The 24,677-nt window shown below is 47.3% G+C and overlaps 1 protein-coding gene across 1 annotated transcript; it reads right to left on the bottom strand.

Annotated features, from left to right (window-relative positions):
• Positions 1-3,109: 3,109 nt before the first annotated feature.
• LOC143694618 (IgGFc-binding protein-like) lies at positions 3,110-24,146 on the bottom strand. The gene is made up of 20 exons (XM_077181876.1): positions 24,121-24,146; positions 23,081-23,137; positions 18,761-19,969; positions 18,340-18,674; positions 17,567-18,137; positions 16,618-17,222; positions 15,762-16,332; positions 14,535-15,115; positions 13,599-14,166; positions 13,191-13,384; positions 12,333-12,474; positions 11,491-11,822; positions 10,203-10,782; positions 9,128-9,726; positions 8,070-8,634; positions 7,039-7,631; positions 6,021-6,513; positions 5,307-5,506; positions 4,206-4,580; positions 3,110-3,712 (listed from the first exon to the last, which is right to left on the bottom strand). Exons 2-20 carry the CDS (start codon positions 23,121-23,123, stop codon positions 3,422-3,424), a joined length of 8,847 nt encoding a protein of 2,948 aa, XP_077037991.1. The 5' UTR covers positions 23,124-23,137; positions 24,121-24,146; the 3' UTR covers positions 3,110-3,421.
• Between the last annotated feature and the right edge of the window lie 531 nt (positions 24,147-24,677).

Below are 24,677 nucleotides of genomic sequence, written 5' to 3'. Positions count from 1 at the left end.
TGCTCCCTTCCTGAGAACCCTCCTCTTAGTTGCCAGGTATCCCAGGTTCTTGCAAATTACCCTCATAATTCACAAGCCCTGGGTCTAAGGACTTACTCTTCCTCTGACCCATTTTTGGCAGCAACAAAACAAGTCCCCAGTCTTGGTTTTCCTCACTCGCTTTGTGGTTCAACTCCCTCACTTAATGTTATTCTGTTACACTATCTCATTTCTCACCAGCTACTTGCTTTACACCTAATCTAATCTCCCTCTCCCTCTCAATCTGTCTTCCTGACTATGTTCTTCTGGCCACTTCCCCTCACAGTCCCTCTTACTCTCATACTAAAGTAGCCAACTATTTTCAGTTCAAGGAAAGGTGAACCTGATTCAGTCACTCCCCTCCTTAGTCACCCCACCGAGCAGTTGGATTGCTCCCTTCACCTCGAGGATCCTCCCGTGGGTTCTCAGACCAGGACCCTCCCTGCCACTCCCTCCCGGGGATCCTCACTCATTCTCCCCTTTTGCTTCCCTCCTTTCCCGGCCGCAGAGAGCCAAAAATGCGGTACTGGGAGGTCCACACTCACTTCAGGGCTCCAGGCTACCCAGACCCAGCCCTTATCTCAAATACTCCACACACACACACACACACACACACACACAAGCACACAGCCACCCCCCTGCCCAACTCACACAGTCCGCTTTTCCTCATGGTTCTTGGGCACAAGACATTTCATGGGCACTTTTACCTTTAGCTGGCACTCCTAAAGGGAGCCCTTTTTTGTGCTTCCTATCGCTAGCTTCTTTTGTTTATGCTTTATTGTAATTGGAACGCCTTCTCCAAGGGAAGTGAGTCTAACCTTGGGACCACCTTAAAGATTGGTGGGGACCTCCTTCCCAAGACTAGCCTCCCTTCCCCCAGGCTGGAGTTCCCAGGTTTCATCACCAAATTGTTATGAATGAAGTTCTATATGTCTAATTTAATAAACAACAAAATTGAATTTAACAGCCATTTTAATCAAACAGCAATTTTACATAAAATGAATACAATCAAGTATATAAAATATAATCAAGCATATACAAAAATTTGGCAGTGATTAATTAAGTATGATTAAGGTTCATATAAAGCATAAGTAAAACAGATCGGGGTATGGGGGCGTGGCGGGGGGGGGTGGGGTGTTCTTACCCTGCCTCCCTTACAAGGAACAATGGAATGCAAACACAGCTTATATACTATATGCACATACATATTCCCCAAATCTCCTATTTTGGATTCTTAAAATCTACGTCACTATACTGCATAGCACATGTTCCGCTTGGGGTCTTCTGGTTTTTTTGGTAGTCTTTTCAGAGGAAGGCTCACCATCTTCCTCGCGGCCTCCTGAATAACCTTGCAGGTTGTGCATGTGCATTAAGCTTTGTGTTATGTAAAGTTAAGCATTATGTTCCAAATAAGCCTTATTATTTCATAGATAAGACCACTACTCTACCCCTACAGATCTGGAGTCGTCCCAACTTTGCTCATCCCAAGGCTGATTCTGTTTTAGGATCTAGCTTATCTCAATACTATATCCTGTATACTATTTTTCACATGTAACAACTGTAAAGGGTCCATCTGCTTTCCCATTATTAGCAAATAATTTCTAAAATGTTGATATAGTTACAATGTAGTTAGCACGAATCATATCCATTTATCATGGAGGTATACTGGGGGCAGCTGAGGGAAGCTGAAAGAGACGGGTGGGGTAGGGGTTTGTTGTACTGGGAGAGACTGGGGATACCAGAAAGCACACTGGGGATGACTGGGGGATGGGTACTGGCATGTACTGGGAGGAACTGGGGATAGTGGTGAGGGGTCCCCTCCATGTGTGCCGTAGCACACACCTCCCCTGGTGGACTCAGATGTCCGGGAACCCCCTCCCCTCCCTGGCACCAAACATCCGGGTGCCACCCCACCCTTCCCCGCCCCCCCCCCCCCCCCCGCGGTGTGGGACTCAGGCGTTGGGAAATACTGACCGAGGCTGGGGGAAGGGGGGACGCAGAACCCAGAACCACCCGTGGCAGGACAGGGTGGGAACAGCCCTCAACACCCCCCCACTGCCCCCCAGCATTTTCCCAGAATTCCCAGGATTTTATCCCAGGTCACCCGCAAATGTTGTTTTCTCCCAGGTTTCATTTTGGGGATGAAAGCACAGTTTTGGGACTTATAAAAATCCAGGTTTTCTGGATCTGAGGCTGGTTGATGATGATGCCAGTGATAGGGCCTGACCACCCAGGTGAAATGTCAATTTTCCACATCACTGGGTGGGAAGAAAGACAAACTCAAAGGGGACTTTGTGGCAGTTTCCCCCAATTAAGGGTCTTTTCCCCTTTTTCTGGACTTGCTATGCCCATTTTTTTAACTCTTTCCCCTCTGTTGTTCATCTCTTACCCCAGTTTAAGAGTCTATTTCCCCCTTTTTTATTCGCTTTTCCCTTGTTTTGGAATCTTTTTTCTCCCCTTTTTTATGCTTCTCTCCCACCCCTCTTCCCCCCTTTGTGGAGGGTTCTTTCCCCTATTTCTGGTTTCACTCTTTCTTGTCTCTCTTTCCCCCTATTTTTTTTGCGCTCTTGCTCCCTTTTTAATATTCCTTTCCCCCATCCTTGGGTCCTACACTCATTTTTGGTGTCTTTGCCATCCCTTTGAGTTTCTATTCTCATTTGGGGGATCCCTTACACCTTCTTTTCTCTTTTTTTGCTCTCTTTCCACTTGTTTCAGTTCTTTTCCTCTGTTGACTCCTTTCCCTGTTTACGGGTCTCTTTTCCCATCTTTTGGGGTTATTTCCCCCACCCCCCCCCATGCTCTTGCTCCTATTTTTGGTCTCTTATCCTAAATTTTGGGGTCCTTTCCCCAGTTTAGGCTCTTCACCCTCTTTTTGGTCTCCTTTCCCATCTTTTCAGGGGTCTTTTCTCCCATTTGGGGAACTCCTTTTCCTCTTTTCAGTCTCTTTTCCATCTTTTGGGCCTTCTTTCCCTTCTTTGGGGGATTCTTCCCCTCTTTTTTAGGCTAATTTTCTCCCCTTTTTTGGCACTGTTCCCTCTAGTGCCACCCCCAAGATGCCCCAATCCCCCCTCTCCCAGTGTGCCCCTGGTATCACCCACCTGGGTGATTGTGGATGTGATAGCCTGATCAGAGATAGAGAAAGCTAGATAAGTTTTCCCAGAATCAGCCTGGGAAGGTTTAGGGAGCTGGGGATAAACAATGACAGCCAAATATTAAAACAGCCTGTAGGTGGTTTTTCTAATAAGATTGTTTACAAATGGGTGTCTTTTTAATTAGCCAATCAGGTGAAATGTATTGATTAAATGACCACCTGTCGCAAACTAAGCTATAAAAGAAGCGAGGATGAAATAAACAAGAGTTTTTGCCACTTTGCTTTCTAATCCGACTACGTGTCATCTCTGACTCAATGGTGACAGGTGAAGTCGGGTGCCCGCCAGGCCTCGGCCAGTGCCTGCGTGTCACTTGTCACCGTCCCATCGGGCCCTCGCAGGTCATTGCCAGCTGCACCGTCGTAGTCACCGCAGAGGCCACAGAGCCTCGCCCGTGCCTCCCTGGGCACCTCCACTGTCACCCCCACGGCGCCCAGTTCCACCAGAAATCCCGGGGTTCGACTGATCCGGAGTGTTGTGCGTGTCTCCGTGATGGTCAATGGTCCTGGGAACTCCGCGGGCAGGGGAGTGGGGATCCCATTGAGCTGGAAAACACCAAAATAATGGAAAAAAGGGGATTTGGGGCGATGCAGGGGTGAAGGGTAGTTGGAAGAATCTGTGTGGAAAAGAGGGAGTTTGTGGGAAAATGATGGGATGCATCAAGGCATGGTGGGGGTAAGATGAGGGACAACCCATGTAGGTGATTCTCTGACATGAAATTGGGAGAATAAAGAGCAATTTTGGTCAAAATTATGGGGTGTGTCAATTTATGGATGTCTCTTAGTGACCATGACCCACACAGGTGCTTCACTGGCAGGAAACTGGGAGCATAATAGAGCAATTTGGGAAAAATTAAGGTAAGAACATCCTGTGGTGCTGGCAGAATGGGTCAACCCATGTGGACTCTTACCAGGTCTGAAATTGGGGAAAAATATCAATTTTTTTTAAAATTAAAATGAAGGTTAGAATGATGTTTAGAGTGACAACATGCAGTGGTGACAGCATTTTTGGGTACCAGCCAGGGTGGTGAAAACTTACCCAGACCTTCCTGTTCCTCTGCACAGTGATGAGGCCGTGGGGGGTGAAGAGGTGAAGTGCCACTACTGCTGGCTGGTCCCCAACGTCCCTGACGTCCCCCAGCAGCCGGAACCACACGGGGTCCCGGGGGTCACACACGCTGGCCACCACATAGATGCCAGTGACCAGGGTGGGGCCAGTGACACCATCAAAGGTGACGAAGCGAGTGGCAGGGGACAGAGCACAGTGCCCTGGGCGTGCAATGCAGGTGCGTGTGCCATCACGGAGGCCGCAGGTGTGGCCAAAGGGGCAAGTGAAGGGGCGGCACTGGAGGCCCCCAGGCCCCCGGCAGGTACAGGATTGGGAGCAGTCAGAGGTCAGGATGGCCTCAGCGATCTATTTTCCATGGATAAAATGTGAAAAGTGGGGAAAAGTGGCCTAAAACAGCCAAAACATGGGGATGATGATGCTGTGAGGTCTCATGGGAGGAAGGAAGGGGGCCCATGGCTCCCATATCCCCTGTGTGTCTCCATATTCCCAATGGGTGCCCATGGGAACCACCAGCATGACCCCAGCATGTGACTATGTCCCCACACATCCCCATGTCCCCTATGGGGGGCACTTTGGGGGTACTGGGACCTGCTGGGGGACACTGGGAACACTGGTGCAGACACAGGGAGACACTGGGACATGCTGGGAGACACTGGGAAGGACACTAAGTTACCCCACTAAGAAACTGGGATGCATTCAGAGGAACTGTGGAGGGAACAGAGACAAATTGGGAGGGATTGGGAGCACTGGGGAGGAAACTGGGGGAGGACTCGATTGCCCTGGGAGGGACTGTGGACAATATAGGGAATACCAGGGGAGACTGGAAGGGAGGAGAGACCCTGAGCTCTCACTGTGAGGAGAGACCCTGGGCTAAAGGGTCTACTGGGGGATGTGTCTGGGGAAAGTGGGACACACAAGGAGAAATGGTGACATGGGGGATGCTGGGGTGTACTGGGAGGTACTGGGGACACTGTGGGAGCACACTGAAGGGACCCAGGATCATCATGGGGAGCTTGGAAGGAGCTAGGGCTGGAACTGGGCTGTACTGGGAGGCACTAGGGCCACACTCACCTGGAAGTAGCGTCCCTGGTGGAGGCAGCCACAGGTGCCCGGGAGGACGCAGCGGGCCCCGTCGAACAGCAGCCCCTCAGCGCACTGACACCCCTCAAAGCAGCGCTCACTGCAGGGGGGCGGGGCTGACACACCTGCACAGGTGTGCTCACAGGTGCGGGCACACAACTGGTAGTGGCTCTTGGGAGGGCAGGTGAGGGCTGGGAAAAGGAGGGAAGAAACAAAGGGAGTCAATGAGGGGCAGTAGAGCTACTGGGGGGTCATCTGGGGTCAATAGGTGTCTTCTGGGATCAATGCCATCCCATCTTTGGGGTGGATGCTCCCATGGGGCTCCCATTTGGAGACGAGGGGGGGCCCCACTGGTTGTACAGGGTTCCACCAGGGGACACAGGCTTCCTCCCGTTTTTCGGGGGGGGGGGGGTCCCCTTTGGGGGTGTGATTTGAGCATTCCCCAGATGGGGGCTTAGTAATGCAGACATGTACCCCTTTTTCCATGCAGGAATGAGACCCTGCTCCATTCCAATCCCCCAGACCTCCAAATTCCCACCCCCACCAAAATTTCCACTCCCTGCAGAATTCCTGTCCCCTCAAAAATCCTGACCCGTGAATTCCCATCCTCCCCAAACTTCACTACCCCAAATTCCCAACTCCAATCATCTTGTCACCTCAAATTCCCGACCCCCTCCAAAACTCCCAAGCCTTCCATGTACTCACAGCAACCCGTGGCCTCCCGCCACTCCTGGAGTGCACCTCCAGCTGCTTGGCAAGCGGCTGCATAGCCCTGAAAGCCGGGGCAGGGGTCTCCATCCCCCCCGCACACCTGGCGCTCACAGGTCACCAGGTATGTGCGGGGCGGCACCGCCCCGTGACACCCCGCAAAGGGTCCCTCGGGGTCCTCGAGCACTGCGCAGCGCCCCGCCTGGGCCTGGGAGCAGCTGGGGGCGGGCGCCAGGCGGGTGCAGTTTGGGGGGGAGATGCCCAGAGCCGCCCTGTCAGGGTCGTCGTCGTGTGGGTCCCCGTTGAAGTTGCCGCAGAGACCCCGGGGGCGGTGGGATGCGGGGGGCAGCGTCAGCACCATATACGCGTTGCCATCGTAGAGGATTTTGGGACCCCCCTGGACCTGGAGCAGCCGGTGGGACCCCACCTGCGCCACCCCCACTGCGCCCCCACGCAGCCACAGCGGCAGCAAGTGGCGCTCGCCATCCACCTGGGGGAGACAGGGGTGAGGATCTCGAAAGGGAAGTCGGACGATCAAGGGTGGGTTAATCCCCCAAATTAGGTTTTGCATCCCCAAAAGCAGGGTTTGCACCCTCGAAACTAGGGTCTGGACTTCCTTCTGTGCACCTCAAACCCATGGTTTACATCCCAAAAAGGGATGGTGATTACACTCCAAAAAGAGAGTTTTCAACCCCAAAATCATGGTTTCCACCTCAATCACACGGCTAGCACACCAGAAAGGATCTGTACAGCCCAAAAGTGGTGTGTGTACCCCAAACAGGGTTTGTACCTGCGAAACCAGGCTTTCACCCCCAAAAGCATTGCCCCCAAAACATGGCTTGCTCCTGAAAAACAGGGTGTGCACCCCGAAGTCAGAGCTTTCACCTTAAACAAGGCCTTTCCTCACTGCTGCACCTCCCAAAACCCCATTTCCATTCCCTTTTTTGCCCCCCAAGTATCTTTTTGCCCCCAGAACCAGGGCTTGCAACCCCAAGCCCCCAGGGCCTCGACTCACCATCACCTCCCACTGCTGTCCCCTGTCCATCACCACAGTCACCCCGTGCGCCACCACTGTCACCCGCTGCACCTCTGTGTCCTCCTGCTCCACGGCCACCGTGATAGGCTCCAGCTCTTCTTCAGGCTCACCCCTCTCCAACTCCAGCAGTAGGAGGGTGCAGGACCCCCCAAAATTCCCCAGGTGCCCATCGAAGGTGCTGTAAGCCCCGGCCCCCAAAACCTGGCACTGTCTGCAGGTGCGGGGGTGGCACCCCAGTACCCCGTCCTGCACTGTGCATTCCTCGTCACTGGAGCAGCCTGGAGTGGGGTGACAATCCAGCCTCCCATTTTCGGAGCAGATGCAGTGTTCAGTGCAGGGGGGCGCAGGGTAAAACTGCTCTCCCCGGGGGTAGTAGCGGCCCTCCAAAACACAGCCACACTGGGGGAGGGGCACACAGTTATCCCCACTCCGGAAAAATCCAGGATCACAGAAACAACCTTCAAAGCATGTGGAGGCATCAGAGCAGTCCTGAGGTCCAACTTCACCTTGGCAGGTGGGAGGGCAGCGAGGGCCGCAGAGCTCATAGTGTTGGTTTGGGGGGCACACAAGGCCTGTCAGGAAGGGAGAAGGGTTGGGCACACCAAAACCCCCGCAAAAACTCCCTGCAAAGCCTCAAAACCCTAACGGACACCTCAAATTCCCATGGATTTCCCAAAACTCCCTTGTCTGAACCCTAGAATCCCTCATCCAGGCCTCCCCTTGTGCAGACCTCAAATCCCCCATGGACACCCCAAAACTCCCTGTGTAGACCCCCAAACCCCCACTAACACCCTAAAGCTCCACATGGAGACCCAAAAACCCCTGGGAACACTTCAAACCTGCCATGGAAACCCCAAAGCCCTCACAGACAGTTCCCACTCCCCTTCCCCCTGCCAGACACCCCAAATACCTCCATGGACAGCCCAAAACTCCTTGCCCAAACCCTGTGTCCCTCTCTGCCCTCCAAAATCCCCCCTGCACTCTCCCAAGCCCCCCAGGTCCCCTCATACTGCAGAAGGCAGCCGTTCTCCACGGCCGCACGGCAGCGCCCTGGCTCTGGCACGCAGCAACATAGGTGGCAATGGCCGGGCACACAGTGTCCTGATGTCCCTCATACAGGCAGGCGTCAAAGAGACAGTCATCCAAGTAAGGGCCGGGGTCGATGATGTCATGGCAGGCGGCAAAGGGCCCCCGTTTCTTCCCCAGCAGCCCACAGTGCTTATCCCCACGGTAGGCACGTTTCTGGGCATCACTGCACACCTGGCAGCCCTCGCTGCACCCCGCTGAGCACCCAGGGACATCGCTGACCTTCCAACTGTCCCCTAAGTGGGTCTCATTGTCAGCATGGTGGCCATCACGGGTGACAAAGTCGTCATGGGGGTCACCATTGGCATTGCCGCAGAGGCCACAGACGGCGCCAGCATAGGTGTTGGGGATGATGACACGGGCGTAGCTGTACCAGTCAAAGGTCACAGTGACACCCATCTCAGTGGTGATGAAGCCATGGACACCACGGAGAGACACCTGGAGCTGATGGTTGTGGGTGAAGGGAAGGTCCAACAGGACACCATTAACCTGGCAAGAGAGTTGCAGGTGGCATGAGGTCACCCAAAGAAGTTGAAACCCACCCAGGTGTCATAGAATGACCTTAAAGACCACCTAGATACCACATGATGACCTTGAAACTCTCCTGAAGACCATACAATGACCTTGAAACCTAACCCAATGCCATGGAATGGCCCTGAAACCCACAGCTGTCACACAACAGCTTTGTAGCCCATCAAGACACCATGCAATGGCTTTGAAGCCCACCAAGGTGAAGCCCACCCAGACGCCACCCCAATGACTTTGAAACCCATCTAAACACCATACAAGAATCCTGAAACCCAACTAGATGCCTTGAAATGACTTTGAAATCCACCTAAACACCTTACAAGGACCTTGAAACTCCACCCAAGTGTCATGTGATGACCTTGAAGCGCACCTGAAGACCATACCATGACCTTGAGCCCTCACCAGATGCCATGCAATGACTCTGAACCACCCCCATCATCTCCTTCATCCCTACCTTGACCTTCTGGGGATGTTCCTGGCTGAGGCTGAGGGTCATGTTGTACACCTCCATGGTGACCACCTTGGTGAAGGAGACCAGGTGGCTGCCACGGTGATTGTTCTCCACAGTGACAGCAAAGGGGATGAGGGTGGGGTCAGTGGAGCAGAGCCCAGCTAACAGGTAGACACAGGTACCCATGAAGTCATAGCGGCGCCCGTCGAAGGTGGTATAGTGGGGGTCACCAGTGGCCACGCAGATGGAGCGTCTGTTGGCCACGCACCGCCGCACACCCTTCACCACTGCACACACCTCACCCGGCTTACACCCGGAGTCCTCACACACCACCATTCCCAGCTCCATGTCACACCTGCACCTGGAGTGACAGGTGTCATCGCCCCAAAACTCCTCGCCAGGATGGTAGTAGCGGCCATCACGGGTGCAGCCACAGCGTGACACCGGCACGCACTGTCCACCACTGAGCACGTGGCCAGTGTTACAGGCACAGGTCTCCACGCAGGGCTGGTCACAGGTGGCTGGACTGTCCCAGTCGGAGCAGGTGGCTGGACAGGCATTGCCACAGGGCTCATAGTGACTGTTTTCAGGGCAAGGTAAGGCTGCAGGGGGAGGAAACTGGGATGAGGGAGGGATTAGGGGAGTGGACAGCATTCAACAGAGTAGGTGGGGATTGGGAAAAGGTCTTGAACATGGGGAAGGATCTGGGAAACAAGAAGGGCCTGGATTGCAAGGAGGAAGGTCTGGAAAATGTGGGAAAAGACTGGGACAAGTGGGATGAGGTCTGAGCCATGTGGCAAGGGTCTGGGCATTGTGGGATGGGGTCTGGAATGTACAAGATGGGGTCTGGAACACAATGATAAAGGCCTGGAACATGTGGGAAAGATCTTGAAAATGTAGGATGGATTCTTGGAAAGATGCGGTGGGTTCTGGGACACAAGAAGCAGCTGGAGCACCAGGAAAATTTCCAAGGATCACCTGAGAGATTTGAGGGTTTCAACCCAGGATGCATCCCACTCCATTCCCCTCCTCCCCCACTCTGGCTCTTTCCCTTCTCAAAGAAAACCCCAGCCCTTACGGCATCCTGATGGCGTCCTCCAGTCATGGACCATGGCCCCATGCTTCTGACACGTCGCCGCGTAGGTCTCCAGCACCTGGCAGAGGATTGACCTTGCCCCATTGCTCAGACACAGGTCAGATAGGCAGTTGCGATAGAAGTCATGAGGCTTCACTATGTCGTGACATGCTCTGAAGGGCCCCTGGAAGGATTTTTTGATGATCCCACAATAGTGGTTCCCGCCATAAAGCTCCTTCTTTTTCTCATCACACACTGGGCATACTCCATCACAATAATCCCAACAAATTGGGTCATCAACCTCAAAGTCAGCACTTTTCCAGTTTTTGGCCCATGTGACAATTGCAGTGATGTTGTCACCAGCCTCAGGGATGTCATCAAGGGGCTTGAGATTGAAATTCCCGCAGAGACCACGGACGTGGCGGTAGTAGCTGCTGGAGAGGTTGATCTGGAGGTGCCAGTTCCAGTCATAGGAGACCTGGAGACCAAAGTCTGTCTCCAGAGCAACACGGAGCCCACTGGGATGGACCCGCACCTTCCCGTCTGCCAGGAGCACAGGGAGCAGCGTCACCTCCCCATTCACCTGCCAATGGCCCAACATTCTCAGTTATCTCAATATTTTATTCTCAACATACACCAATATTTTATTCCAAATGTATCCTAATATTTTATTCCTCACATATCTCAATTCTTTATTCCCAACATATTCCAACACTAAATCTCATCATATCCCCACATTTTACATTTTATATTTTACATATCCCAACATTTTATTCCAGGGATATTTTATTACTGATAAGTCCCAATATTCCATTCCCACTATGACCCAATATTTTATTCCCAGAATATCCAAACACTCCACAGTATTTTATTTCTGTTGCATCCCAATACTTTATTCCTGAAATATCCTAATATTTTATTCCCTAGACACACCAACATTTTATCCCAGTTTGTCCCAACATCTTATTCCTGTTTTTTTGCTGACATATCCCAATATTTTTTCCCAACAAATCCCAACATCTTATTCCAATCTTATCACAACATTCTGTTCCTGACATATCCAAATATTCTATTCCCCGTATTTTGTTCCCATAATTTCTCAACTTTTTATTCCTGACATTTCCCAACATTTTATTCCCAAAATATGTCAATATTTCAACAATCAGCCTCCCAATCTGATTGATTTATCCCAAAATAACATTGGCACTGCTGGATGAAGGATGTAGGGAAGAGCTGGATGAAGCAAAAAGTTGGGAAAAAGCCCAAATTCTCACATTTCCACCCAACTCACCCGGACTCTTCCATTTTCATTCCGGTGGAAGGAGATGCGTTGTCCATAGACGTCAACTTTGACCAGGGAGACATAGGACACAGATTGGATCCCACCACGGATGTCATTCTTGGCCTGGACCCTGAAGGGCACCAGCCCAGGGTCATTCCCATGGGATTCAGCCATGGTGTAGGTGCAGGTTCCTTGGAAGTCAAAGTCAAGGCCGTCGAAGGTTCGGAAGTGTGGGTCACCCCATGCCCAGCATGTGGCGACCAGGGCTGGGACACAACGGGATTGGGCACCGCGGGGCCGGCAACGCTCCTTGGGGCGGCAGTGCAGGGACTTGCAGGGGTCTGGGAGGGGAGGGAGAGCAGGATGAGCCATGGGCTGGGTGAAATAGGAGATAAACACTGGGGGAAGCCATGGGTTGGGCAAAAGGATGGAGAAGAAAGTGGGGGGAAGTCATATAAGAGAGAAAACTGCAAGATGGGAAAGACCATGGAATAGGAAAAATCACGGGATGGAAGAAACTATGGGAACAACCATGGAATGGACCATGGGAGAAATCATAGCATGGAAAACCATGGGAAAAACAATGAGAAAAAGCATGGGAAAGATCATGGAAGAAACCATGGGATGGGAGAAAACATGGGAGGAACCATGGGAAACATCATGGGATGGGGAAGAAAAACAAGCGAGAAACCTTGGGAGAAACCATGGGAAGAATTGTCCCATCCCTGACCCTTAGAGGCAGAATTCTGTTCCCTCCACCTCCCCTACCCATTTTTCCCCAATCAACCCCTCAATCTCTCCCGGATCCACTTTGCATCTAAAACTCCCTTCTTCCCTCAATTTTTCCTCACTTTTTTTGATGCATCCCAAGACCCCTTCCTGGATTTCACAGAATTCATCCTCAGTGCAAGCGTGGTCATGGCAGGTAAGGCCCTGGCCAGGGACACAGGTGCAACGGCGCTGGCAGTGATCCTGGAAAAGCATCTCATGGGGCTGCAGGGGGGAGAAGAGAGAAAGGGAAATCCATGAAAATAGGAGATAAAAAGAAAAAATGCAGAAAAAATGATGTAAGTGCAGAAGAATAGGAAAAATAGTGAACAAATTGCTAGGCAAAGGGATGTACATGCATACCTTCCCTATAAAAAGGGGGAAAAAGGGTAAATGCAGGAAAAAAAAGACATAAATGTATAAAAATAGGGGGGAAATGCTGGGGAAAAGCATAAATAAAGGAAAAATGGGGAAAATGCAGAAAAATAAATGCAAACACAAAACACAGAGAAAAATACAGAGAAGAAAAAAGATGTAACTGCCTAGAAATAGGGGAAAAGAAAGGGAACACGGGAAATATGGCATAAAAATAGGAGGATGGAAAGGGGAAAGTGCTGGGAAAATGAGAAAGAAAAGTAGGGGAAAATGCAAGAAAGAAAGGTGTAAATGCATAAGAAATAGAGAAAATGTGGGGAACTTAATTTTTAAAATATAAATACATTAAGCCAGGAAAAAGAAGGAAAACACCATGAAAACAGAGGTAAATGCAGAGAAATATGAGAGAAAGGAAAACAAATGCATGAAAAATATAGGTAAGGACATAAAAATAAAAGGAAGAAGGAATATAAGGAAAAAGGAAGCAAACGTATAAAAATAGGGAGAAAATGAAGGGAAAAAAGACACAAATGCCTAAAAACAGGAAAAAAGGCCAGAAAAACTACCTTATAGTATTCCCCATCCCTAAAGCATCCACAGTAATCCTCGGGAACGCATCTGTGTCCGTCAAAGACAGAACCCTGGTGGCACTGGCAGCCCTCAGTGCAGGTTTGGGGACAGGTGGTGGTATTTCCGGTGCAGATGTTGGCACAGGTGTTGGTGCAAAGGGAGTAGGTGCTGTTGGCTGGGCAGGTGGGGGCTGGAAGTTTCATGGAATCATGTATTGAGTTGGGTTGGAAGGGACCTTAAAGCTCATCCCATCACCATCATCCCATGTCCTGTGTGTCAGCACTGTCACCCAGACCCAAACAAGGAACATTCCCCACCTGTGCCCCCCCCAAACTCCAGTATCACCTAGAGATCTTTCCAACTCCAAAGAGGGGATATTTGCCCCTGTGCCCTCCCAAACTCACGGCAGAAGGATGATGTCCTCCAAGCCCCCACGGTGACACCGGCACCTTGGCATGCAGTGACATAGCTCTGGATACTCTGGCACAGGACATGTGTGTCCCCTCCCATCATACAGAGGTCATGGATGCAGGATTGGGAATACGGGATGGGGTCAATGATGCGATGGCAGGAGCCAAAGGGACCTTCAGAGGCTGTGAGTAGGCCACAATAGTTGGGTTTTTGGAGGACTGCCACTTTCTCCTCTGTGCAGGTGGGACACTCATCCTTGGGACAGGTGTCATTGCAAGGTGTATCTGTTGTTTTCCATGCAGATCCAAAGGCTGTTGCATCTGGAGCCAGCTGGCCACTGGAAAGCTGGAACTCATCATTGCCTTGGCCATTGTAGTTGCCGCAGAGGCCACACAAGCGCCCCATGTAGGTCTGGGGGACCGTTACCATCACGTGCTGGATGAGGTCATAGTGGACAACGAGGCCGAAGTCAGTGCGGAGCAGGACACCTGTCCCATGTGGGTAGACCTGCACCTGTCCCTCACTCAGGATGGTGGGGAGGTGGTGGGAGATGGAATCCACCTGGGATAGAGAAGGAAGAGTCCTCCAGTGAGGAGGTGGGACCAAACATTTGGGGGAAACACCTTCCAGACAATATTCTGACAGATTTGTGGATCCCACTTGGAAGAAAAAAGTTTGGATGAGAATGGATTAGTCTTGGAGATGGGGTGAGGACTCCCCTCACCAAGGAAACAGAGTTTTGGGGTTGATTGAGGTAGAACGAAAAAATTAGGGAAAACAACTTCCAACCAAGGTTTTAATGCATTTACAGATTTTGCTTAGAAAGAAAAGTTGGGAGGAGTATGGATTGGGCTGAAGTGTCCCTTCCATCAAGGAAACCAAATTTGGGAGGGATCCCATGAGATTTGGAACATAAAGTGCCACCATACCATGACATCTGCCCTTTTTCCTTGTTTCAAGGTCAAGGTGACCCCATAGACTTCCACAGACAACGCTTGGATCCCAGAGACCTTCCCCTTCTGCCGCGCCTCCTTCTGGATTGTGACCATAAATGATGTCACATTTTCACTTGTGCAGGTCTGGGTGAGGATGTAGGAGCAAGTACCAGTGATGTTGAAGGCCATCCCATCAAAGGTAACATAGGTGTGGTCACCTGTGGCTACACAGGTGCTATACAGCTGCAAGGGAGACTGGACGACATCACTGATGACCTTCCCATGGCCACCATCAGGACAGGAAGTATTCTGGCACTCCACAGTGCCACCAGAGAGGCACTGGCACATCTCCTGCTCTGTGGGGTAGAATGTCTCCCCCTCTTTGTAGTAGACTCCATGGTGGCTGCAGCCACAGTGGGACATGGGGACACACTCGTCACCGCTGAGCATGAAGCCATCCTGACATGTGCAACCCTCGCGGCACCGCCCTTGGCATGCGGCAGAGTCAGCGCTGCAGGTGTGCTGGCAGGTGTGTGAGCAGAGCTCATAGGAGCTGTTGGAAGGACAGGGAATATCTGCCGGGAAACAATGGGATTCATAAGGAATCAGGAAATTCCAAGCCAAATCCTGGAACATTCCTGGAATTCAGGTGCAAACTTCACCAAATACAGGGGGTTTTAGCCCATGGCAAACTCTCAATTTTCATCCCTGTACATGTGACAAGGGGCATCATCAAATGACGATCCAATGATTATTGGATGATGATCCAATGATCATCCATAAGGAACATCCCAGCCCATTTCAATAGGAATTCTTCCACTAAACCACCCAATTTCTCACCTTTGTATGGAGAAAAATGTAACATTCACTCAAAGAATGGGATCACTCCACATTGGGTCCTCAACTGATCTCCAGGCTAAATCCCTTTAACCCAATTCCACTATTTTTGGTACATTTTTTGATGGTTCTCCCTCTAAATTATCCACCTTTTAGCCAACACCAGGAAATTGGAGATTTTGAGGGGGTAAATTATTCCAGATGAGACAACTTCTTCCTTAGGAAAGGTTTAATTTGGGTGGATTATGGGATCAACCAAAACTTTGGGTGGAATTCCCACTGGATTCCCATGTACCTCTAGGTTGTTCATACATGGATTTGGAGCAGACCTGAGGATCCTTTGGATACTGCTGAAGGAAAAACCCTCCCATTGTCCCAACTTACGGCAGAAATTATCTGTCCTCCACCTCCCGATGGACACACCAGCAGCCTGGCATGCGGTGGCATAGAAGGCAATGATTGGACACATCCCTTCTTCCTGATCAGGGAACAGGCAGGAGTCATGGATGCAGCTCTGGAAGTACTGGTGGCCATCAACATGACTATGACATGCTCTGAAAGGTCCATCCACTTCCAAAATAATTTCACACCCCATCCCAGAGACTTCCTGCTGCAGCCGGGAAGGTGCAAGAGTGCTGGAACATTCCACTGTTGACCTCTCACGACATCCTGGGACATCCGTGACCTTCCAGCTGCTCCCAAAGGCATCTGGGTCTGATGTCACATGGTTGTTCCTCATCATCATGTCATCACTTGCAGCACCATTGTAGTTCCCACAGAGCCCACAGAGGGCATTGGTGAAGCCACTGGGCACCATGGTGGTGATGTGGCTGTACCAGTCATAGGTGACAACAAGGCCAAAATTGGTCACTACCACCGCATCCTGCCCGTGACGATAGACAACAATCTTTCTTTCACTGTAGTGATATGGGAGATTGATCAACTGCTCATCAATCTGGGGAGAAAACCATAAAAATTTATCAACTTTGCAAACTGATAGTAAACTATTTTCAACAGCCAGAGCAATCAAAAAGCATCAATTTAATTAAATTTTGAATTGAATTAAATTTTGGATTTAAGAGAATGAGAAAGACCAAGTCCCAAGAGGAGGTTGATCAACCACTTGATCTGGAACAGCCAAATTATGTTGATTTAATTACATTTCAGATATTAATGGGATGAGGTTTGGGACAAGGTGGAGAATGTGGTGAAAAAAGAAGGGATCATTTCCTAAACTCACCATGATTTTTCCAGGATGTTCCCTGCTGATGCTGATGGTTTTGTTGTAGACTTTGACTGTCACCATGGTGATGGACAACATGAGGTTGTCACTTCGGTGGCCATTCTGCACCAACACCTGGAATCCCACCAAATTTTGGGTGTCCTCACACAACCCTACCAACAGGTAGACACATGTCCCCTGGAAGATGAACCTCTTGCCATCAAAGGTCTCATAGTGGGTGGCTCCAACAGCAGTGCAGACCCCAAAACTTTTGGGATAACAATCCTGGATCCCCTCCTCCACCCGGCATTCCTCCTCAGTGCCACAACCAGAATCCCAGCACACTGCCTGCCGCTTCTCCGTGTCACACACACAGCGTTGGGTGCAAGTGAGGTCACCCCAAAATTCCTCGCCAAGACCATAGAAGAGACCCCGAAAGACACAGCCACATTCAGAAGGGGGGATGCAGGTATTGGCATCAAGGACAAGGCCCTCGTGGCACACGCAGGTGTCCACACAGGTGGTGACAGTGGCACAGCTGGATGACACAGCAGGGATGTTGCAGGTAGGGAGGCAGGCGAGGCCACAGGTGCTGTAGGTGCTGTTGGGTGGGCAAGTGAGAGCTGGACAGGGAGGGAGACAGCAGTCAGGGTGGGGCAGCACACGGAGGAACAGACTTCTTTGACTATCTACGCAGATATCCTGGAGTCTCCATGGACTTCCTAGACCTTTCACCTGGACATTCTGGAGTCTCTGAGGACTTCTTGCTCAGATTTTCTAGAGACTCCACAGACTTTGTGGACTTTCTACATGGACTTTCTGGAATCTCCCTGGCCTTCCATGGCTTTCCTGCTTGGATCTGCTGCCATAACCTTTCCCAGCCCATGATCCTATGGATCGTTAATCCCACATTAATTAGGCTCTGCCCACCCCAAGGAGTATTTTCACCCAACCATCCTCTACTCACGACATCCCACTGTTGTCCTCCAATTGGAAACATTGATCCCTTCCTCCTGGCAGTCATCAGCATAGGTCTCAAAGGCATGGCACAGCGCATCACGATGCCCCTCATTGGCACACAGGTCATAGATACAGTTCTTCACGTAGATACTAGGACTGATAGTGTCATGACATAACCGGAATGGCCCAGAATGTTGGGACAACTTCCCACACCAGGTCTCTGCCTTGTATGTCACCACCTGGTCCCATCTGCACCGCCCACAGTCACCGTCGCAAGTGTCCTGGCAGTGGCTGCTCTCACTGGTCACCTTCCAGCTCCGCCCAAATTCCACAAAATCCCACACTTGTTTTCCATCAGGAGAGAGAGTGTCATCTAGGGGATTCCCATTGTTGTTCCCACACATTCCACAGACTTTTCCAGAAAAAGCAGCCGGAAGTTTGATCACTACATGATCATCCCAGTTGTAGAGGACTTTCAGCTTGAAATTTGATTGGATCAACATGGATTTGCCCTTCTGGTGGATGCGGAGCTTCCCATGGGAGAGGGAGATGGGAAGGTGCGAGCGGTGGTTGTTCACCTGGAGGACAACAAAAACCATCAAAACAACCAAAATCCATCAAAATTTGGCATAGAGTTCAAGAAGACTAGAAGTGTTTTCATGCAAGGGTTACCTGCACACCAGCAAATCCAGGAATTATTTAGGAAGAGACCCTCAAGATCATTGATAAATATGTAATTTCAGCAAAATTTTTAAAAATTGGGAAATTATGATGGCTTACCCTCACCATCCCATTCTCTGACTGGACAGCAGTGATGGTGATGTTGTCAACATGGATGGTGATGGAGCTGATGGAGGAAACTTTGGAGTTCTCCTTTTCCTTCTTTGTGACCTCAACAGAGAAGACAGGAAGGGTGGGATCGGGATCGCAGATGGTGGTCAAGGTGTAGGCACATGTTCCCATGAAATCAAAGGTTTTTCCATCAAAACTGCGGTAGTGTGACCCGCCAGCAAGCCAACAGGTGGAGAAAGTCTCCTGGATGCACTCTGGTTGTCCATCCACCATCTCACACCTCTCCTCACATAGAAAATCCTCACAGGAGAGTGGTGTGGGGACTGAAAAAAAGGGGAAAACCCGTGAATGGTCAATTGCACAACACCCAACCATTGGGGTGACAAAACAGTGGACTGACTGTACTCACTGGCAGCACAGAGCCCCGGGAAGCCATATCCAGTGTGACTCTGGAACCCAAATACCAGGAGCCCGATGGGCACCTGCGAGTTCTCAGCGCTCTGCATTTTTGCTCTCACAGTGATGCTGGCCCAGGAGAAATCTGTGCCAGGAATGGCCTGCCATGCCATGGTGGTGTCTGGCTGATGGTTGAGGGTGGTGGTGGCAGTGGCAGTGGTGGGTGCAATGAGGATGGCATGATTATACTGGCTGGGCACACTGCTAAAGCGGAATGCAGTGCAATGGGCAGTGACAGGTGGGACAACAAGGAGGAAGGGATCTTGCCAGGACGACCCGCTGAAGAAAAACACCACCTGCACTGCCACCATCGCACTGATATACAGGTGGGAGTTATGGTTCAGCACAAATGTCTGCACCTCCCCTGCCGCCATGGCCACGGTGGCATTCCCACTCCCGGTGTTGTAGGTGATGGTGTTGTCTTCATCTGTCACCACATAAACGAAGTCAACATCTGTCTGCAGTGGGTTGGGTGGCACCATGTAGCTCCTACCCCATGCTGTCATTGGGAGGAGCTGCTCCACCACAAAGTCAAAGCCAGCAGACACCTTGACACACGTGTGGCCACTGAGGACGGCCACCGGGGTGTCGGCCACCACAACTGTGCCAGTGAAGTCCTGGCTGCTCTGGAGCTGCAGGCTGTGGTAGGGCTGCAGGAATAGGCGGAGCACGGCACCAGGGACATAAGTGGCCCCAGCATAGTGGAAAGTGGCAGTGGTGGTGATGCTGATAGCGGTGGTGGTGGCGCCAGTGGCCACCACGAACTCAGTCAGGCCATAAGTGTAGTTCCCAACAGGTGTCACTACATAGTACCTGGTGCCCAGGCTCTCCATAGGTAGGAGGGCAGTGGCACCCACAGTGTTGCTCTTGGTGCTGACAGACACTACGGAGATGTCAGCGCTGGCCTGGACCACCAAGGTTTTATGGGAAGTGTGGCTTCCAGTGAGTTCCAGGTTAGCAGGGAGAGGCAAGGGCACAGTGACATCTGGCCTCAGGGTGATGTTCTTGGTGACAGAGCCACCATGGAGCATCACTGACACCTGGGTATCAGCAGGGCCATAGGAGGTGAGCAGCAGCTGCAGGTATGCACTGGGGGACTCGTCATCGTTCTGTGGGAACACGGCCAGGAACTCCCGGCCCCGGTAGCTGGCACTGGAGAGTGCTGGGAAAAGAGGGGGAAAAGGGGGACTTGGTTAATTTTTATGTTAACCAAGGGGTTAGATAAAGGGGGCTTTTATATTTTTATATCATTACTGTATGTGTTTATATATCAATTTTCCCATTTTACAGTAGGAATTGTACTGAAATTACATTAAAGATATGACTGCAGTATCCAATTTATAGAGTTCATTTTTATATCTAATAATAATAATATAAATTCTATTTACAGCTTGTTATGTTAATAAACAACATTTGTATTCTATTAACAAATTATTAAAATACATCAATGTGTTAAAAATATGAAATAATGTTGTTTTATTAACTAATATTAATTACATAAAATACTATTCCTTAATACAACAATATTACTAGATATTTATATTATTATATCTTGTGTTCATGATATATTACTAGTATTATGCAATATACTTAAGTATATTACTACTTATTAGCACACTGATAAAATATTAATAATATAGGACTCATATATCAGTGAAAATATGTCAATTACGTTTTGGTCTGTTACTGTATTATTATACTTATTATCCATTATATAACTTCATTATACAATTTTCCATGTTATTATTATACAGATCTATTAATTATAAAACTGTGATATACAATACTCATATTTAAATATATAGTAGTATTTTTTCTATTACTTTGCACTTAATTGTGATAGAAATATCAGCAAATATTTAATCCAACTCCATAAACATTAAAATAATTAAAGTAATATAATAATAAACATTGTGGCTATTGAATTTATTTCAGTATTAATAATAGTAGAAAATAAATTTACATGTTATTTTTATAATTATATAAAACAGTAGATGATTTATATTTTCTCTATAAAATTATACAGATAATGATTTTAAATAATTTTATTTCTTGTTTTCATAGAAACGGTTTGGGAAAAAATTGTAAAAATCAAGCAAAAATAAGCAGTAAGGTGCAAAATTACAAAGGTAGAGAATATATTAGAGACCAGAATAAAAATAATATACCATTATATTATACTATATTGCAATATAATCTATCATTATATGTAATTAATATAACAATTATAATAGTAGACATTACATTGTAATGCAGAATATAATAATATATAATTATGTTAATAAATATTATATGCATTAATTACATACTGTTATAATACAATGTAATACAATAACAATGTCATTCATATATTATGCAACTCTACATCATATTATATTGTAAAATAAGAATTGTATTATATAATTATATTTGTAGTAATTTATATCTACTCAATAGTTTATAATTACATCTTAATAACTAGATATAGTTATATATAATAGCAATATATAGTCTGCTTTATTAATAAATGCAGTAATATATTATATTAATAGAAGACATATTACGTTCTCATAGTTCACATCTTTTGTACATCCATATAAACTTTTAAATAAGTTTATACTGAATTTTCATAGAAGTTTTTACTAAAAAATGCAAATCAAGAATAATGATAATAAGATAATTACAGCATTATAGATCATACGTTGTATTTTTTATAATTACAGTAGAGATTATATTATATATTCATATAGAAATGTTGTAGTGTGTGTATATTATTAATATATCCACAACACATAAAAATATAGATAAATAATAATAAGCAATTACTGTCCTATTGATCAACATGATGCTATTCAATTACACTATTTAGTATTATTATTAGCAAATTAAAATTTTATGTATTTTGTATAAGATAAAATGCATATATAAAAATATACATTATATATATATAAATATATAAAAGAAGACTAAACAAAAGATACTTTAAAAGGATCAAAAATATTTTCAGGGGTTTTTTTAATGTTACAAAACAACAAAATAGCCATTTTTTGCCCCAAAGCAGGTTTAAAAAAGTGGGTATCTTCTCCTAATTAAAAGGGAGGAAAAAAAAATCTTGAGATTGGCAGGGAAAAAAACCCAGGAAAATGAGATGAAAATTGAATAAAACTCTGTATATATAAAAGCCCATCAAAGGATTTTTTTAAAATTTAAAAAATAGGGAATTGGGGATGGTAGATTAAAAAAATAATTCGGGTGATTTTTTGGAAAAAAAATGGAATTTTAGTGTTTTGGGGGAAAAATAGGGAATAATGAGGTTTAACTTTGAACAAAAAAGAGGATTAAAGGGGGCTTTCTGAAATAATACATGAATAAGAGTTGTGTTTTTAAAAAAGGGGGATTATGAAGAAACATTAAGAGGGAAATGAGCAATTGGAATTTTAATAATTAGAACAGAGTGAAAGGTTTTTTTCTTTAAAGTACCTGAAACCTAAAAGAGAGTTCAAGAGGGCTTTTCTTCCTCATTAAATTAATTTTTAAAATAAAATTAAACAAAAAAAATAAACAAGAAAACATTAAGAGAATAAAAAGTATTTTTTTTCTTTAGAACACTACCTAAAAATTGGGTTGATAAAAGGTTTTCATGACAATTAGAAAAAAGCCAGGAAAATAAGGAATAAAAGGGGTTTTTTTCCTTAAGAACCAACTTCTTTTATTTAAAAAGAGCAAATAAAAGGACTTTTTTTCATTTAAAAACATCTTTTAAAAGTATATGGTTTTTCCCTGGAAGAAAATACAGTTCCAGCATATAAATCTTGGGGTTTTGTCCTGGAAAAACACTAAAACTAATCATCAGAATTTTAGCTAAAAAAAAAAAACAACAAAAAACCAAAAAACCACACACACACACAAAAAACCAAAAAACCCAAAAAAAAAAAACCCCAAAACCAAAAAGTAAACCAAAATAACCAGGACAAAGCGCACTCTTTTTTTTCCTGTAGAAAGTGAGGAAAAAGGGGATTTTTCCCATGAAATTATAGAGGCATTCATGAAAAAAGAAGATTCTAAAGGCTTTTGGATTAAAAAAATATTTCAAAATGGGGGTTTTTGATTAAAAATAATAAATCTTCAGCTGAGAGGTTGTTGGAGAAAATGCAAAATGAGGGAAGAGAGGAATTTTCAGGCAAAAACAAGCCCTGGGACTCAGGATTTCATTTTCTGTGCTAAAAAGCCTGGAAATATGTACAAAATCCAGGAAATTTGGGGATTTTGTGTGGAAAACAGCAGTTTTACTTACCACAGAATGGAAGGAGGAGCCACCATATCCCATCTTGTGCCATCCTTATGAAAAACACTGAAAATCAGTGAAACTGTTATTTTATGGGAAAAATCCATTTGAGCCCTGGGATGTCTCCAGAAGCCTCAAATAACCTCCAAATTACCCAAAAATGCCTTTTTTCAGCACATGGAAACCTCTTGGGGCTTATTTTGGCCCCCACTGCCTCAAAATCTACTCCAAACATTTGAAACTACAAAATTTTTGTCCAAAATTCTCCACATTTGGATCAAAATGGATTTTCTTCCCAAATTATCCCATTTTGGGTCAAAATATATTTTTCCCCCAATCACCCCCCCATGTTGGTCAAAATGGCATTAAACAGGGATTAAACATCCCCTTGAGGCCACATCAGAGTCTCCATCTATATCATGTTCACTTTAAAAACAAATTAATTCTAACTAAAATCACCTAAATTCACGTCAAAATGGGGTTAAAATGCTGACACAGCCCTCCCACCAACCCCTGCCCTTGATGCCACCTCAATACCCCATTTCCACCAAATCCACATTAAAACTTCATGGAAAGGATGAATTTTTCCCCAAATCCCCCCAGTTTCAGTCAAAATGGGTATTTTTTTGCCCAGCAATCCCCAGTTTTGGATCCAAATGGGGCTCAACATCCAGGAAAACCCTTCACTCACCCTGTCCCACACAAACCCTCCCAAATGCTCAACTTGGCCTCAAAAAGGTGAAGAAAAAAATCCACCAAATTTTGGGCATGATGAGGACAAAAAAACCTGAAATTTGGGAGAAAAGTGCACAAAAAGGGCAAACCCCTGAAATTTGGGAAGTGTTTAAAACCCAACATTTTGAAAAAAAAAAGGTTAAAATTATGAAACTTGTGGGGAAAAGGGGGCCAAAGTTATATAACTGGGGAAGGGAAAGGGTAAAATAATCTGAAATTTGGGCAGAAAAATCCTCAATTTCTGCCCATCACCAAACAACACAGAAAACCAGGAATAAACAGGAAATTAAGCCTCCCCACTCTTTCCCACTCACCAGCCCCTTGGCAGTTCAGTTCCCGGGCCCCTTCAGCCACAGAGTGTTTGTCCCAAAGTCACTCTTTTTATACCCAAATAAAAAATACTCAAGCCACAGCCAAACCATACAGATTTGGGCAGATTCAGCAGAATTTCAGGATGGGGGCAGGGGGAGGCAAGCAAGGGGCATGACTCACAGTTCCAGAGAATTTGGGAACTGGCAGCTGGATCCTGTCAAGAATAGGAAATGATGGGAGTGGAACTCACAGGACATCTTGATGGATGTGACTGACAGGGATGTTGTGACAGGTGTGGGACCCACAGGAATGTCATAACAGGTGTGGCACCCACAGCAATCATCCCAAATTCCCTGAAGTCCCAGAATTGCTGTCCCCATGGTACCTTCTGACCCCATGACATTGGGGAAAGGACAAGCCAAGTCCAGATGTTTTTTATCCAAAATTAATGATCCAAGTCCCAGCGGGGAATTGCAGCGAACGGGAAATTCTGGCCCAAATGACTGAAAAAGCTGAAGAAAACCAGCTGGAGCCAGGAGAGATGATGGCAAACAGGGAA

The sequence above is a fragment of the Agelaius phoeniceus genome, chromosome 8 (assembly GCF_051311805.1).
Source record: "Agelaius phoeniceus isolate bAgePho1 chromosome 8, bAgePho1.hap1, whole genome shotgun sequence".
Taxonomy (NCBI): Eukaryota; Metazoa; Chordata; class Aves; order Passeriformes; family Icteridae; genus Agelaius; species Agelaius phoeniceus.
The sequence above is the reverse complement of the archived record's forward strand: the minus strand, read 5'-3'. Positions and strand labels throughout refer to the sequence as shown.

Coding starts and splice junctions, on each gene's coding strand:
- LOC143694618 (XM_077181876.1), bottom strand. CDS start 23,123: ATGGCACAAGATGGGATATGGTGGCTCCTCCTTCCATTCTGTG. Junction 16,333..16,617: donor AACATCCTGGAAAAATCATG/GTGAGTTTAGGA, acceptor TTTTCTCCCCAG/ATTGATGAGCAGTTGATCAA. Junction 6,514..7,038: donor GACAGCAGTGGGAGGTGATG/GTGAGTCGAGGC, acceptor TGTCTCCCCCAG/GTGGATGGCGAGCGCCACTT.